Source organism: Artemia sp. Qi Xiang Cuo, chromosome 16 (genome assembly GCF_049724085.1).
Source record: "Artemia sp. Qi Xiang Cuo chromosome 16, ASM4972408v1, whole genome shotgun sequence".
Classification (NCBI taxonomy): domain Eukaryota; kingdom Metazoa; phylum Arthropoda; class Branchiopoda; order Anostraca; family Artemiidae; genus Artemia; species Artemia sp. Qi Xiang Cuo.
Window position 1 is genome coordinate 45,559,864 of NC_142809.1, and position 18,066 is coordinate 45,577,929.

The 18,066-nt window shown below is 34.2% G+C and overlaps 1 protein-coding gene across 3 annotated transcripts in view; it reads right to left on the minus strand.

Moving 5' to 3' along the window:
* LOC148942952 (uncharacterized) overlaps positions 1 to 18,066 on the minus strand; it is a 64,982-nt gene that overhangs the window by 20,998 nt on the left and 25,918 nt on the right. For 2 of the 3 annotated variants that reach the window (XM_089102009.1, XM_089102010.1), the window contains exons 2-4: positions 10,997 to 11,132; positions 8,472 to 8,658; positions 4,706 to 4,917 (exon numbers count right to left, since the gene is read on the minus strand). In XM_089102009.1, the coding sequence (XP_088958135.1) occupies positions 4,706 to 4,917; positions 8,472 to 8,658; positions 10,997 to 11,130 (533 nt within the window). In that variant the 5' untranslated portion in view covers positions 11,131 to 11,132. Of the gene's footprint in view, positions 1 to 4,705; positions 4,918 to 8,471; positions 8,659 to 10,996; positions 11,133 to 14,159; positions 14,179 to 18,066 lie in introns of those variants that run through there. The other variant, XM_089102008.1, reaches the window with a different exon arrangement.

Genomic DNA, 18,066 nt, shown 5'->3' on the forward strand with positions numbered 1-18,066 from the left:
TGTCCTAGCCATCTCGACCTTTCTTTCATTATAGCTCTAGAGAGCGGTATTGAACCACATTTTTCGTACAGCCTATTGTTTGAAATACGGTCAGTCAACCGGGTACTCAGAAGATTCCTTAAGCAATTTCTCAGGAAAACATCTAGAAAATCTTCATCCGCTTTTCGAAGCGCCCATGCTTCAGAGCCATATTTGAATACTGCCATCACTGTAGCTTCTAAGATTCTAATCTTGGTTTGCAGACTTATCTTCCAATTCTTCCAAACTTTTTTTAATTGTGAAAAAACATCCTGAGCCTTGGCTATTCTACTTTTAACATCTTCACTGCTCCCACCACCTTTACTAATAATACTACCAAGGTAGATGAAGCTGTCCAATTGATCAGTCTTTTCATCATCGAGCGTCCCAATTTCATTTTCGTATATTCCTATCCATACAGTCTTAGTCTTCTTAATATTAATTTTTAAATGTATTTCAGCCCCCTCAAATTACAAAACCTCTAAGAGTTCATTCATTTTGCTCATGCTATCATCTAGGATGCTTAAATCATCAGCGTAATCTAAGTCCAGGAGACTTTTTCCTCCCCATTTGATTCTGTAGTCTCCCATTGCCTTTCCTGTGCTCCTTAATACTAAGTACATCAAAATAATCCATATAAAGGGGGGTAGAACATAACCCTGATTAACTCCTGATTTAATGCAAAACCAGCTGCTAACCTCATTTCCTACCTTAACCGCAGCAGTGTTATTCTCGTACATAGCACTAGTCACTTTAATGTATTTGTCTGGTATACCATATAAGGATAAAACCTTTTCTAAAGCTCTTCTATCAACAGAATCGAACGCTTGTTCATAATCTATAAAATTAAGGACAAAAGGTGTTTGACAACTCAGGCACTTCTCAATTATTAACCTAAGAGTGAAAACTTGGTCGACGCATCCTCTACTTTTTCTAAAACCGCACTGTTCTTCTCTTAAAACTCTGTTTACGGCATCGCTCAGTTTAAAAAGTATCATGCTACTAAGTAATTTGCTACCTACAGAGACCAGACTAATGCCTCGAAAATTACGACACTCACTTTTATCACCTTTCTTATAAACTGGCTTAATTAAGGTTTCCTAAAATCATTTGGTACTTTCCCTTTTTCAAAAATCATATTCATAATCATCAGTAAGTTATTTCTAACCTCAGAGCCACCATATTTAAGAAACTCATTTACTACCCTATCAGCCCCTGGAGCCTTATTATTTTTTAATCCTTTTAGTAATGTCACTAATTCTTGCTCGCAACACAGATCTACCGTCACAAAAAAGATATCACAAACTTTTTCACTTTCCACAATGACTTTTCTTGTAACTCTATTTTTGCTGACTACACTGTCAGGGTGCTTTACCCATCCCCCTTTAATTCTCCCCTTGCCGAAAACTATTGACTCGGGTTTGCCTGTAGCGGAGAAAAATTTAGACAAATTGTTGCCTCTTAATTTATTAACATGCCAGTACAATATTTTACTATTATGCCGTCTAGCTGCATCTTCCAGATCCTTGGCAATTTTATCCATGGCCTCCACTTCACACCTCCTTAGTTCATATTTTAATGCTTTTAATGCTTCACGGATTTTATATAGGTATATTGGTGATATTATTTGTAAGAAAATTCGTAGTCCCTTTGATTTGTCGATGGAGAGTAAAAAAAAAAAAAAAAAAAATCAAAGTGAATCATGAATCCACCATAATATCTTTTGTTGCACGCTTTGCGAATCACCGAAAAGTATCTGTAGCAACAAGAAAGATTGAACTTGGTACTCAATTACTTGATTAGTCTTCAAATATTAATCTTCGGAGGGCTTGTAAATTAGCAAAATTCTTACTTGCCAAAGCAACTTTCACTTCATGGAAGTGGCACTGCATCATCTTTCCTGGAGATGCAGTGACACTGGAAGTGCTGGAGCTGGATGGAGTGCCACTTGCATTATAACCGGAATCCAAAACATTGATCACTGAAATACCAAATTGTACAACAAAATGCCATAAGAGAATAAAATTCATCAGGCAAAATTGATTATCTTCTAACAGAGATAGTTGATTATCTCTGTAATTTATCCTCTATTAGAACCTAGTTTCTGCAAAAATGTAATTTGGGCTAAGGATGGACATCCTCAAATCTCAACACGACGAGTCCAACGGCGCAGTTGGATATTTTTCTACCTATTCTACTTTCTAAGATATTACTTGGCATCTACTTGGATAAAAATAGATACCAGCGGTTTTCCAAAGTCAAATTCACTTGATTCCGGAGCCATTTTTCCCAACTGCGTTGGAAAATTTCAAGGCATGCAGATTTGTATTTTTCTGATGGTGAGTGAAAATTGTCACAAATGCACAAAATCAAACTACAACCCACTGCAGTGCCAAAAAGCTCGAAGCGCCACTGCATCATCGTTTCCACTAGTCCGATAATTCTTAAAAAGTGATCTATTTCCTAGATATTCAGAGTTTAGAACTGTTCTTGAATGAATTATCATAATATGTATTTCAGACGACCTGAGTGAAAAATTAGATCACTACGAACTTATAAGGCCAGGACACGCCTTGGGACATATGCAAATCTAGACAGCACAAGACGTCACACCTTAATCGGCTCACAGGAGTAAAAAATTGGCCATCAGAAGTAGAAATCGGAAGGGACAATTTGCGTAAGAGAATAGGCGGCGAGGATAGAAGCTTACAGGAATGTCAGGCAGGGAAAAAGTGCGTTAAAAAATTTTCCTTAGGTGGCTTAAATCTGTCATAATTCTTTATTAATAGTAGCAACGTTTAATGTTCCTACTAGTGCGTTCAGATAAAAACAGGTCGTCCTCGTCTGGGGTGGGAGCATAAAGAAAGATTTAAAGGAAATGGGAACTTCGTGGGACGGTTTAAAAAGGGAGGCTTTGAATAGATTGGGATGGAAGAGGAGCGTGCGTAGCTGTATTGGCCTCAGGTGGCTTGGTGCTGCGGTGAATTGTTAGTAGTAGTAGTATAGCAACAAAACAAGTAATATTAAAGCTTCATGTGCGTAGAGCTCACAAGAGTGATAAAAGTGCACACAAGATAACTTTCCTCAGGTGGTTACAACTTGTAATATTTTTTTTATTAGTTCAAACCGGATATAATTTCGGTCCAAAAAATCGAGGACCTCATGCAAGAGCCACGAAGTGGAGCTTTTTGGCTAGTTAGTATTTCTTCTCAAACTTATTTTTTGAAAAGGCTTTTACTAGGTTTAAGAGCTGATGGAACAACTATAACAATAATACTTTGTTATTTCAACTGTCCAATCGCAAAATACAATACCTATACCCCCCTCCCTGAGATTTCACAATTAATCCAGCTTTTTTCTTATACAAAAATGATTAAGATAGCTGGAAGTGTCGTAGTTGCGGTAACTTCAAAGTAAGATTACCTTGATTTATTGACTACATAATGTTTTACTTTTTGTCAGCAAATTCTACACTATTATTTTTTTATCTATTAAGTTCTTGCCTTTTATTTTTCCTATTCATTTTTGTTTTTTTTACTGTTCGCGCAGTTTCTATTCTTTTTTCTGTGCGAATAGCCAAAATTTTAGAGAGAAGCCCAGGAATTATCTTTTAAACAAACTAGCGCAGGGATTCTTAAGCAGGACTATCCATACCCCTTAGGGCGCGTGGAAATTAAGTTGTGAAGGAAATTCTATCTCAGGATATCAACAATTACTATATTTAATAAAAAGATATAAATTTGCTTTGTCTGTATTTACTCTGTATATTAATATAAAGCTGGATTGTACGTTAATGAGTATTTATACTCATGATTATCGTATGATTATTCATAAGACGTCAAATAAAAGGGGGAAGATCGCTGCATTCTTTGACCCAACTATCCATTCTGTGCATGTTTTAACGTCTTTTCGACAAATTTTCCTTAAAGACACCGGTATACAAATAAGGTGTCCTCTACTGAAGCATACTATCTAGACAAATTCGACTTCGAGTTAAGGTCAGTCGATCACTAAGGTCACTTTGAATTAAGGTCGCTCGGAACTAAGGTCAAAAAATTAGATTTCAATTTCACCTAATCTTAGATATAGACTGTGTAAACAGAAGAAAAGGACAAAACAAGAATACAAAAAGCAAGAATGTAATAGATAAACCGAATAACAGCGTAATTTATTGAGAAAGAAATATAGCAATGGATCGTCAATAGCTCAAACTAATCGAACTTTAAGAGTTTCAGTAACTATGACAATTCCAGCTATTTCGATTATTTCTATATTAGAAAAAAAGCTGGCTTTATTATGTAGTCTTGTACGTTTAGCAATTCTGCATGGTATATCCACACTAGATTTCGCCGGTGTAAAATCAGTGAGATCTATTTTCACCCCTGTGTATACAAGCTCGTATCTCAGGAAAAATACTAAATAGGAATATTCTGACTGCACCATTGAACTTGCCGCACTTCCTGAGATATGACATGGTATATACAGGGACAAGAACAGCGGAAACCTTACTGACAGAAAACTTTATCTTACTATATTTTCCCATTCCAAAAAAAGTAAAATAAAAAAATCACTTTTTCGTGATTGTTTCGAAAACTTGAAAATACGATGCTATGTTTAGGACAGCAGATACACACTATATCAATTGTTAATCTGTTTATAAGTGTTTATAAGTATTTAAAAGTATTACTCTATTATTGATACAGCTCCATTTTTTATCTCCAATCCTGAAATCCCGCTCATAAAAACAAAACAGCCAACACCAGTATCCATTAAACTATATCCTCTATCTTCAGTTTTGGCAAATCGTGAAGGGAACCATTGGAAGTCAACAGCAAGAATACAAATACTAGTGCATAATATGACAGCACCTCTGTAGTTGGTCAAAACAGTTTCTTTGCCCTGGAAAGACAAAACAAATACCAACTGAAAATCATCAGCGTAAATCTATCAGCTTTGAACATGCTCTATTGTTTTTTCAATTTTTTTCCAATCAAAATATATTTTCAGCAATTAAAAATAGTATGTACTTTCATGCATTATTTTTGCCCTTTTTCTGGACAAAAAAAAAAACTTTTCTTCACGCTGACCAAAGGGCTGCGTAGCGCAGGTATCGATCTCCTGATTCTCTGCGTTCGACCGGGAGTGCAATGCGTGGTTAGGGGCAAATCAACCGACGCTTCCAGTGTTTTCCCCCAGATTTCTCCAGGTTCCCATCTAGAGCTGGGTCGACTCTTGGCTGAGCTTAAAGAATTATACCGCTGACCTCCATTCCACACCAAACAACCAGTGGCACCAGGACTCGAACCCCGTCCTCACGATCAATGGATTTCTAGTCTAGCGCGCTAACCCTTTGGATATTTCCGGACAAGCTAGAAAAAAAAACTCAAACGTAGAAAGATATCTTCCAAGAGGTCTTCACTGACTTCTCTATTTTGAACTTTTGATTTTGCAAATGAGCAAAATCAAGGGAGAGCTAAATGCATTTCAAATGGATGGAAGGTATATCGATATATTAGGAATGATTTTGATAATGACTGTAGTAAAATAAAACTAACATTTAATAGAAAGCTTCACAAATTAAAAAATTCCACTTAAGGTAGGTATAAAACGGGGTCCCTTCTTTCTCTGGGTATAGTCTTATTTCGATCCCAAGGTTCATGATGTTACATATTCTATCTTTATACCACATTATCTTTTGTATTATCGTCTATCTTTAGAATATTCTATCTTTGTACCATATTATCTTCTATCTTTAGAATATTCTATCTTTATACCACATTATCTTATGCACCCTCGGTTTTTAGCAATGAAATACAACAGAAGGTGAGTCCAACAAAACTACAGAAAAAAAAAGGTCAACATGATCACTAATCAGTAAATCTTCTAATACATATTCACATCTCCTCCTAGATCATACATATCTACAGGGAAAAAGTATTTTTTCCTACAGGGAAAAATAAAAAGTTAAGATGGTCACTAATCAGTAAATCTTCTCCTACATATTTACATCTTCTGCTACATCACACATATCTACAGGAAAAAAATTCCTCTAGGAAAATATAAAGAATTTTCCTACCGGGGAAAAAAAGGTTAAAATGGTCACTAATCAGTAAATCTTCTCCTACATCTCACACATCTACAGAAAAAAAATTTCTGTAGGAAAATTAAATATTTTTCCAACAAGGAAAAATTTTCTCCTACATATTCACATCATCACCTACATCACACAATTCTACAGGATAAAATTTTCCTGTAGGTAAATATAAATATTTTTCCTAGAGGGAAAAATAAAAAGTTAAGATGGTTACTAATCAGTAAATCTTCTCCTACATATTCACATCTTCTTCTACTTCACACAATTCTAAAGGAAAGAATTTTCCTGTAGGAAAATATAAATATTTTTCTTACAGGGAAAAATAAAAAGTTAAGATGGTCACTAATCAGTAAATCTTCTCCTACATATTCACATCTTCTCCTACATCACACATATCTACAGAAAAATAAATTCCTCTAGGAAGATATAAATATTTTTCCTACAGAGAAAAATAAAAGATTAAGATGGTCACTAATCAGTAAATATTTTCTACATCACACATCTACAAAAAAAAGTTCTGTAGGAAAATTTTAATATTTTTCCTACAGGGAAAAATAAAAGGTTAAGATGGTTACTAATCAGTAAATCTTATCCTACATATTCAAACTTTCTTCTACATCTCACATATCTACAGGAAAGAATTTCTGTAGGAAAATATAAATATTTTTCCTACGGGGAAAAGTAAAATGTCAGTATTGAGTAAATCTTCTCCTACATCACACATATCTACAGGGAAAAAAAAATTCCTATAGGGAAATAAAAATATTTTTCCTACAGGAAAAATAAAAGGTTAAGATGGTCACTAGTCAGTGAATTTTCTCCTGTATATTCACATCTTCTCCTACGTCATGCAATTCTACAGGAAAAATTTTTCCTGTAGAAAAATATAAATATCTTTCCTTCAGGGAAAAATAAAAGGTTAAGATGGTCACTAAATCAACTTCTCGCTATATATTCATATCTTCTCCGACACCTCAAACATCTACAGGAGACAATTTTTTGTAGGAAAATATAAGTTGTTTTCTTGCAGGGAAAAATAAAAGGTTAAGATGGTCACTAATCAGCAAATCTTCTCGTATATATTTGTATCTTCTCCCACATCCTAAATATCTACAGAAAAAAAAATTGCTGTAGGAGAATATTGATATTATTCCTACAGGGAAAAATAAAAAGGTTAAGATGGTCACTAATCGGTAATTCTTATCCTATATATTCATATCTTCTCGTACATCCCACATATCCACAGGAAAAAAAATTCTTGTAGGAAAATATAAATATTTTTCCTACAGGGAAAATAAAAGGTTAAGGTTATAAAAATTTTCCTGTAGGAAAATATAAATATTTTTCCTACAGGGACAATAAAAGGTTAAGATGGTCACTAATCAGTAAATCTTCTGCTGCATATTCATATCTTCTCCAACACCTTACACATCTAAAGGAAAAATAAAAAGGTTAATATGATCACTAATCAGGAAATCTTCTCCTATATATTCATATCTTCTACTATATTTCTTATTTATAGAGGAAAAAAATTTCTGTAGGAAAATATAAATTTTTTTCCAACAGGGAAAATAAAAGGTTCAGATGGTCACTAATCGGGAAATCTTTTCCTATATATTCATATCTTGTACTACATCTCACATATCTACAGGAAAAATTTTTCTGTAGGAAAATATAAATATTTTTCCTACAGGGAAAAATAAAAGGTTAAGATGGTCACTAATCAGTAAATCTTCTATTACATACAGAAAAAAAATTATAGAATTTTTTTCAATCTTGAAAGTGGACATTCAAACAGCGAATTTCTCATACAGGCCTGATCCAGAAGAATGATTTCTATATATTTGCCATCACGGCCCGATTGATCTTGGCACCCTATATTTTTTTTCTGGACAAGCTAGAAAAAAATTAACAAGAAAGATCTTGATCTTCTAAGGACTGGAGCTTATTCGCAAAAAAATCTTTCAGTGACTTATCTTTTTTGAAGTTTTGATTTCGCAAATGAGCAAAACAAAGCGAGCCACGAGCGTACCACTCCTTTCAAAGGGTCTGGGGGGTGGGGATGTTGTATACAAAATATAAAAAATATTTTGAAAGTGAATATAGTAAATAAAATTAACAGTTAAAACATATTTTCAAATTCCAGCAAGGGGAAGCTGCAAAACAGGTGTCTCCACACTCTGGGAATGGTCTTGTTTTAATGCCAAGGATTCTTAGCAGCACAATCACGGTCAAATAGTTAACGTGATAAACGAACGTTTTAGAGGTCACAGGTACAATTCCTTCCGTTGATCAGCCTTTTTCATTACAGTTAGCTAAAACAAGATGGCAGGATACAATAAACAAAATAAATATATACCTGTACATAAGGTTGGTCAAGTTTTGAGTAAATTGCTTGAGTGTGTCCTTTTGTTGAACTGTAGTAATATAGTACAGGGCATGACAGAGCTATTGCTACTAGAAATACTGAAACAAATCCACTTGCATTCATAACAATAAAAATGAATGGAAGGACTATTATAGGAAACTCAAAGAATGACCGACACCTAAAAAAGAAAATAGAATAAAGATACAAAGCTAAATAAATAGAAAAAAACTATTATTTGAAATTTTTGTAATGCAATGTATTTTTGGGGTTAATTTATACATCAATTTAAATATATTCAATGTCCTCCCAGAGCTTGCCCTAAATGACACAAATGAAACCATCTACCTGAAATTTCCCTGACAAAACATATGGCACTTGCCCCAAATGACATAAATGAAACAATCCACTTGAAATTTCCCTAAAAAAATGGCACAATTATAGCATTTGAAACCAGTAAAGAACTGCTGGCTCTTATTTACTTATCCTGCCTAGCGATTCATACCAAGTTGGTTTAACTGCATCATTGCAGGAACTGTTGTTTAAGATATCGTACCAGAAGCACCAATCCACAAAAATGTCGGACGGGGGGATAAAATAAATTTTGAAAAATATAGAGGGGGGGGGCGGTCAACGAGAATCCCCAAAAATGTTATTTTTAGATGGATATACCAAACGAGGTATTGTTCAAAATCTAGGCTGAAAAAATGTAAGGGGGATGAATACCCCCTCAAACCACCCCTGCTCAAAGCAATTGCCGCTACTGTGACGCACTACTTTTAACTATGCCAGAAAACTGCACAAAGACAGACAAATTCCAACATGTTTTTTAACAGACTGTAGATATTTGAAACCCAGATCTTCCTCTAAACAAAAAGTTCCTAGAATTTCTATAAGAATGGTTCAGTTTTTTTTATTCGTTTTACGAGTCTTCAAAACCAGGTATCCCAGATTTATATATTGCTTATCTGCCAATCATAAGCTGGAAAGGACTACTCTCTTAAATTTATGGATAGCCTCTGATCTCCTCAGAAGTTGGAAAAGGAAAGATAATCTTAGAAATACTTAAATGTCCTCTATACCTTTACGGATCATCTTCAATGTTTGAGCCTTGCAGAAATATTCACAAATCGTTTTGTCGGAAGGCTACTCCTGTTTCTAATTCTGAAAAAAATTCTAAGTATGGAAAGGATAACTGTAAAACTTAGCAGGCCATAAATTCTGTAATCAAGCCATTCTTTCATTCTTATACTGTGCCTTCGAGTCATGACGAAATGATACATGACGAAAAATTGTTCAGATGTTCAAGGGGTATTTGTTTATTTTTTTTTTCCAATATTAGGAGTACTGTTTCCACAGTGAGCTCTTCTCCATCACAACACTCACAACAAAATTTATTACATTTGACCACCTTACCTGAAGTCAATGATCTTGGAATTAGTATCTGATTTACACATTTTTAGGATTGCTGTAGTCTGATTCTAAAACCTTCGAGTTTGATGCAGGTCCGAAAGCTCTTCCGATGTTCAAGGGGCATTGACTTATTTGTTGTAAATATTAGGAGTGCAACTTCCAATCCACAGCGAGCTCTACCCTATCGCAATACACAAAACAAAATTGTATATCTTATCTTTGACGCCCTAGCCTGACCCCAATGATTTTGAAATTAATAACCGAGTTACACAATTTTAGGATTGTCAAAGATTTGAAGAATTTACAATCTTGCTGTCCTGATGCTATTCCAACTAAGGTAGGTATGCCAACTAAATACGGGTCTAGGAGTGTACAGCCAGTTAGTGGCCAATGTTCCAGTTGCCCATGTTTAGAAAAATTTCCGAAAGGGCAATGGTTCCTCATCTTATTTATTTTTTAGGTTCTACTGATCTTTAAATCATCTGTGGTTTGGTTCTGCATGAAGTCTTCACCTGAGTAAGCAAGTACAACCTTTTGTTTTTAGTTTGATTCCTGCTGTCCTATTCCTGGATTTTCAAATGGAGTTTGATCGTTTTATTCCTCTGCACCAATTTCTTCTGCTGAACTTCTCACATTTTGGTGGAAGAAAAATCACGATTTTTTGTGTAATTCTTATTTGTCTGGTAGACTAGTCTACGGTGATACGTCTTTTCGTTCGCCCCCAGATGCCGTATTTGGTGCGTCTGAAGACTGCTGTTTATAATTAATTAATTATAATTTCTTCACTAATTATGCTTATTTAATTTTTATAATTACAGCTAGGATAATAACTAATATATATTTTATTTTGAGTTTAAAAATAAAAAACCTACAATTTTCGATCACTGTCTTTGCGCAAGCCGACTGTTCATTTTCAGCAGTTGATCTTATTGTTTTTGCTCTAGCCCCCTCTGAACTTCAGATGGCATTGATTATGAAATTCTTTCAAATTTAATAGACTTATTTGAGAGGCCCGTTGATGTCCGTCAAAATATTTTTCAACTATTTGGAGCAAGTTCTACTTAAATTCAAATCCTATATTTTTCTGGACAATTGGATAAACTTACCAAAATCTTGAAGAATAGGCAGAAGTAATGTATCGAACTGGTGCAAAAAACGGAAATAGAAGACCATTTATGATTATGGATGTTACAATACTTGAGGCAGTATAGCAAACTTCAAAATTGGATGATGTAGCCATCTCTGAAAATTAAGCATTGTAAAGTTCTACATTAGAAACATCTGTGGGTAGCCCTAATTTGTTGTGACGTTTCTTGAGACTGGAAGAGTTGCAATTCAAAACAGAATTCTGAGCTATGGGTAAAAGATCTAGAACAAACCGAAATTACAGATTTCAAAACAGGAGCAAAACTTCGCATGACTTTTTACTACTCTGTTTTTTTCTATACTTTTGAGAACATTTTATCAAAATTTCTAAAGGGAAATTCAAACCTGCCCTTCAGCTCCTCCAGCTGGCAAGTCGCCCCCCCCAGATACAGTTCCAAACTATATCCATTGTTGTTGTGCTATTAACTTCAGGTTTAGTAACTGAACAACACATTTGAGCCTAGTATAATCTTCTTAAAAGCTTGCCTGGTTGGCTACAATCAAAACTAACTTTTCTATTCAAATATCTGGTAGGGCAAAAGTAAAATGGGTCCAGGTAACATTGGAAGGCACTCTTTTAACAATGCCCTCTATATAATCTCCAATACACCACAAGAAGAATTGGGAACTGAATTCCCAAATTTTTCTTACATGAAGATTTTTTATACAATGACTAGTGTTGGAAAAAAATATTTTATATTTGAAAAGTAATTGCATGATAATTTTAAACTTAAGTAGTAAAGGTTAAGATTTTTTTTTTTTTTGGGGGGGGGGGGGAATTTTGCTCACCAAAAAACTTTAACTCTATATCACTTTTAGCTATAACTGCATTAGCCTGGGTGATACACAAGATTTTGTATTGCAAGATTACTTGGTAATTCCTTTGGTTACAATTTTACCTAAGGAGACAATTTAGCTCATGTTGGACCTGCCCATTTTTAATGATTCAACCTTGATTGGCATATCATTTTGAGCTGTATAGACAGATGGACTTTTTCAGTTTTCTGTTTATTCATATGTTTTGGTTGCTTATTCATTTTCCCCCCTGTTTCTACTTACAAAGGTTGCTGGGTGGGAAACCAAAATATATGGACTTATTTCATTAAGTTAACTCTAGTCATTAGAAGCTTTACCAAATACTATAAATTTTTACAGTTCCATTTTTTTGTATAGGTCTCTAAGAAAACAAAATCAATGCTACCTAATGTTACCCAAAAAATCTTAAATCTACCTTTGCTGCTTTACACTTGATCAAATGTTAGTATGTTCTGTTATAATGTTATGTTAAATCAAATATTACGCGTCGACGATCATAGTTGTTGATAGTTACCTTCAGATCATACCATTAGTGCTATTTCATCTCTTCCAAAGCTGATAAATGCTCAACTTACAACAAAACAGGTTTTATGAACCAGTATAGTGTTTATCCTGCACTGAATATAGTATAGTGTTATCCTGCACCAGTATAGTGTTTATCCTGCACTGAATATAGTATAGTGTTATCCTGCACCAGTATAGTGTTTATCCTGCACTGAATATAGTATAGTGTTATCCTGCACCAGTATAGTGTTTATCCTGGACTGAATATAGTATAGTGTTATCCTGCACCAGTATAGTGTTTATCCTGCACTGAATATAGTATAGTGTTATCCTGCACCAGTATAGTGTTTATCCTGCACTGAATATAGTATAGTGTTACCCTGCACCAGTATAGTGTTTATCCTGCACTGAATATAGTATAGTGTTATCCTGCACCAGTATGGTGTTTATCCTGAACATGTTGAGCTTTGTTCATACAGACTACAATTTTCATCTACTTGAGAAATGATCATATGTTACCATTTAAGGAACCTTTCTTGCCAATTCTCGATTTGATTGACGTTTTCAGCAGTGTTTTCAATCCTTGGAAGTTAAGGGAGGGGGGCAATTTTGCCGCTTTTCAATTTTATCAGTGAAAAGGCATTTTCAAAACCTAGAAGGGGTAAACAAATAGGGGCTAGGAGGGGGCTAATTGGCTCCACTGTTTTTCAAGGACCATGATAAATCATTGTGAAACTGAGCAAGGAAATAATTGGAAATATTAACTGATATTGAATTTTAATTAAAATGAATGTCAATTAAAGAAATGCAGTCACTTTTCGAAAAATAGCTGTCAAACTATTGAATTAGAGGTAACCTAATATAATTACCGAAATATCTAATTATAATTAACGATTTAGAATTCTTCTTAAAGATCAAAGTAAATTTCAAAGGTATTTAATAATTAATAATAATATTTAAACTAATTTTTATTTAAATTAAATATTTAATTTTTAAATTTAAAATTAATATTTAAAGTAAATTTCAAGGATATCCAGTATTTATGTAATAGTCTGCTACCACAGAGCGGCATCAAATGCGTGTCAAAGGTTATGATGAGCAAGCTCTTGGCAAACCAGCACTGTAAGTGGCAAAAGAAATTCAAAAGTGTCAATTTTGATATGATTAGCAAAGCATATAGAAGACCACCAAAAACTATTGAAGATAGTGAACTGCAAGCACTATTAGATGAGAATGACACTCAACCCCAACAAGAACTTGCAGAACGATAAGAAACATATGAGGATTGTATTGCCCTCTAACATTTGAAAGAATATTTGGCTAACCATAATTCAACACTGTGTTAGCTAATCTTCAAGAAATGACTAAATTTATTTCAATAACAGTCAATATCACTAAAATCCAATAGAAGTTGAAATTTTTTTATTATTTCCAAGCTCAGTTTCATAACAATTTATGGTTCTTTGTGAGAACGATGGTCTCACAACTGTGAAAAGGTCTGTTTTCTTTAAACGGTAACCAGTAATCAATATTGTCCATAATCTGTAGTTTGTTCAAACAAAACTCAAAATGTTCAATACATGGTAAACATTTTACTTGTATAGTAACCTTGTTTTGTTGTGAGTTGAATCTTTGCCAGCTTTCAAAGACAAAATAGCACCAACAATGTGGTTTGACGGCAACTAAATTTACAACTATAGCCATCTATGGACAAAAACTGATTTTATATTTAATATGCTTGGTAACTTAACCTATAAGAATTGAAAACAAGCAATAGTAATTTTATAAAATCAGCACTTTTACCAAGCATAATAGTTTTAAGGCTCACAGACAGTATCATTCTTCTGGCAGAGGGTATTTCTAAAGCAGCATAGGCAGATTTAAAGTTTTTGGGGCAAAATCAGATGGCATTGATTTCATTTCTTTGACAACCAATTGTAGTATAACAGAAAGAAATGTGTAACAGCATGTAAAACTTCCAATTATAGTATATTACTCAATGATTTCCAACAGCATATTAACGAGCTGCATATTTTGCCTACAAAATTGAATTACATATATACAAGGTAGGGCTATTATATATATTAATTAAAAAAACTTTTCCCACAAAAGAAGTTTTTCAAAGAAAAGTGAAAAACTCCATTCAACAAAAAATGAGGAAAACTAAAATCAAATAATCTACCAAGTGTGAAACTACCACAAATCAGCATTGATAAATAAATGAAACCCAAAACGAACAGAAATTACAATAATTAACCGGGCCAAAGTCAAAACGAGCAGAAATTAAAATAAGTTGGGGGCAAAACCCCTATGCCTTTCCAAGGCCAGAACAAAATTTGCACTTTACTGAAAAAATACAAATGTTTTTATTTTTATAACTTTAATAAATCAGATAATATTAACATTTTGATTACTAAATATCAGTATATGTATATTAAACTGACAATGCATATTCATTTGTATTTTTTCAGTAAAGTGCAAATTCACGCCCACCATTTTCCCAAACATATCCAATCAAAATTTGACATATCCATTTTGTTCAACGTAGTTGAAAGTTCTCGAAATTAGGTCTTATAGGATGATAACCCCCTCAGAGCCCTCCGTGCAAGGGTTGTAAGTTATGCCCTAAGGGCATATAAGGTTTATATAGAAAGTTGTTGTAGAAATTTTATAAGGAATTTGCTGTATTGGAAATTGGTATTGCCCTTCTTATATTCTACCCTGAGTTGAGATTAACTAACCCCTCTCTCACGACCCTATTCCCCCCAGCATAACAAATCGATGTTTCGAGATAGTGATTTTGTTCAATGTACTAGAAATCTATGGAAATTATGTTTTTAAGGTTTACACCCCCCCCCCCCAGAGCCCCCAGGGCAAATGTTGTAAGTTATGCCCTGGGGGCAAATAAGGTTTTCATATATAGTTGTTGTAAAACTTCAGAAGGGGCTCTTTCAATTGGAAATTGAGAGGACTAGTGCCCTTTGTAATGGTCGAAAGTGATTGGAGGGTAACTAACCCCCCTCTATCGCCCACCATTCCCCCTAACACATACAATCAAAATTTTCAGATAGCCATTTTGTTCAACGTTGCACAAATATCTGGAAATTAGGTCTTTGAGGAAGACAACCCCCCCAGCCCTCAGGGCAAGGGTTGTAAGTTATGCCCTGAGGGCATATAAGGTTTTTATTGAAAGCGTTGTCGTAGTAACTTCAAAAGAGTTCATTTTATTGGAAATTGAAAGGGCCAGTGCCTTTTTTAATAGTTGAAAGTGATTGGAGAGCAACTAACGCCCCTCTCACACCCGCCATTTCCCCAAACACATCCATTGTTGGTATAATGTATTATTTTTTTTTGTTGTTGTTGTTTAGAGCAGGGCACTTCGTATCGAAGGAGTTGTCGTGGGAACTTCGAAAAGGGCTCATTCGATTGAAAATAGAAAGGGCTGATGCCCTTTTTAATATTCGAAAGTGATTGGAGGGCAACTAATACCCCTCCCACACCCACCCTCTCATTTGCCCATTATATTTAAAAACTAAGTGTTGCCTTAGGATTCAATCAAAATGCACTGTGTTAATTCTAATTCTCAATAAGGCATCTCAGCAGTATCCCAAGAACGACTGAGGGTATTATGTACAAACTAGTAGAGGAGCCTCTCTAATTTCTAATCGGGCTGACGTCAGACCTTTATTTCCAAGAATTTTAGCCTAGATTTACACAAAAGCCCCAAGAGGTCTTAGCAACCGCTCATAGCAACCACAACTAACATAAAGACGGATTTTCAGTATAGTTCATATTAGTGTGAGAATGGAATTCAAGGAGAGAGAACAGTTTGACTATACTCGTTTTTTATTTGCCAAGATATATATTTGCAATAATGAGTGGTATGTTTACACTATTAGAATTTTATAGTGGAGCTGGTAGCAGCAGCAATGATACAGGAGTATCGAATATTGCGGTAGAAATCACAAGATAATCTCGACTTTGTCTTGAATGGGATGAAGTGTATGCAAGATACGTAATATCATTGAGTAAATTTAAATTGGAGGAACAATTATGCTTCGCTGCAAAAGTCGAAACACGGCATACACACAGACTTCAAACTGCTTTAAATGCAATAGTGAAACATATTGAGGAGAATAAGTTATATCAATAATTGTATGTGTAATATATTATTGTTGTTACTATACACACAATAAAATTGTTTCGAAATAGAAAATGTTCTCTTTCTTTTTGTTAGATTTTTTAAGTTGGTTAGCGAATATTCTTGAAGTAGAACGAATCGTGGTTAGTCTAGAGTCAGCAGTGAGTGTTAGGATTGAAAAATGAATGAATTTGAGAAAGAGAGAATTATGACGAATCTTGTGATTATGTAAAAACGTTTGATTCTAGATGATGATTTTCTCGAGTTATCTCTTCAACGAAAAATATTTTCTCAAAGAACAGTTGACAATATAATGAGAAATGATTCTCCATTTCTGGACTATTGTATGCAGCTTTTACGACGTGACTCAAATGCATTTACTCAATTTATTGATATATTAATTGAAACAAAACAAAATAATATCATAGATTTACCTTTGAATACATTGCCTTAGATTCTTTCTAGATGACTATCTCTTCGTTATATAACGTCACAAAATTACTCCTCTTTCTCCCCCTCTGAATTTATCAAACGTAGATCAGCTTCATTTTAACTGTGAGAGAGTTAACACTGGAAACAAAAATTTTCTATGTATGTCCACTATGTGTGTATACCCTTGGCAGTTGGTCATCATGTGAGAATTGTGCAATTATTGATGAGTATGATAAAAATTGTAAATTATGCAATCACTGTAAATTACATACAGGATATGCAGTACAAATTAAAGTCTGTAATTCTTGTCTTGAAGAGATCTATGAATCTCATCCTAGAGGGCATCTAAGCTCCAGTTGTCATTATGATAAATGTGATCAGTTGTGGATTACTCATTCTTGTGAGATTGGAAAGAACCCTAAACGAGATTTAAGTATCTTTCTACGACACTGGTATCGTCGTTGTTTTAAATTGTTTGGGGGGGAGCAATCAGGTCTAAGATTAAGCAGCTTGCGTAAAAAGACAATTTTGTTTCTACTTAATCGTTTTGAAGAGACTGTCTACTATGACTTCAAACGCACGGATTTTTATTTAGCTGTTACAGAATGTGATTCACCATTTGAAAACACTGTATGTGATATTGCTTCAAATAGTCAAATTGAAACACGTGAATTTCACAATATGAATGCAAATAGTTTCATTGACTATACAAAGAGACATGATAAGAGTGAAGTTACATTGTACTGTAGAAAATATGACCCTGACTTTGCAGCTAATCAAGATCAATATACAGTGAATTCAAAGGATCTACCAGCATTAGTTGTTATCGACACTTGCCTATACACATCAGAAGAAGAAATCTAAAGTGAAGAATAAAGACATTGTTTTGCACATACATTTTTATTAATAAACAAATTTACATACATTTTTAAAACACTTTACTCGTAGGGCACTAAATTACATATTATACAGGTCTGAGAGCATATTTTCCACCATAAAGTCGGTCAGATCTGGATTGTCTATGCGCAGCAGCAGCAGCACAGTAGAACATTTATAGGCTTTTTGGCTATAAGAGAATAGAATGAAAAAAAATTATTTACAAAATTTAAAATATGACATAACCCCCTACCCCCTCCA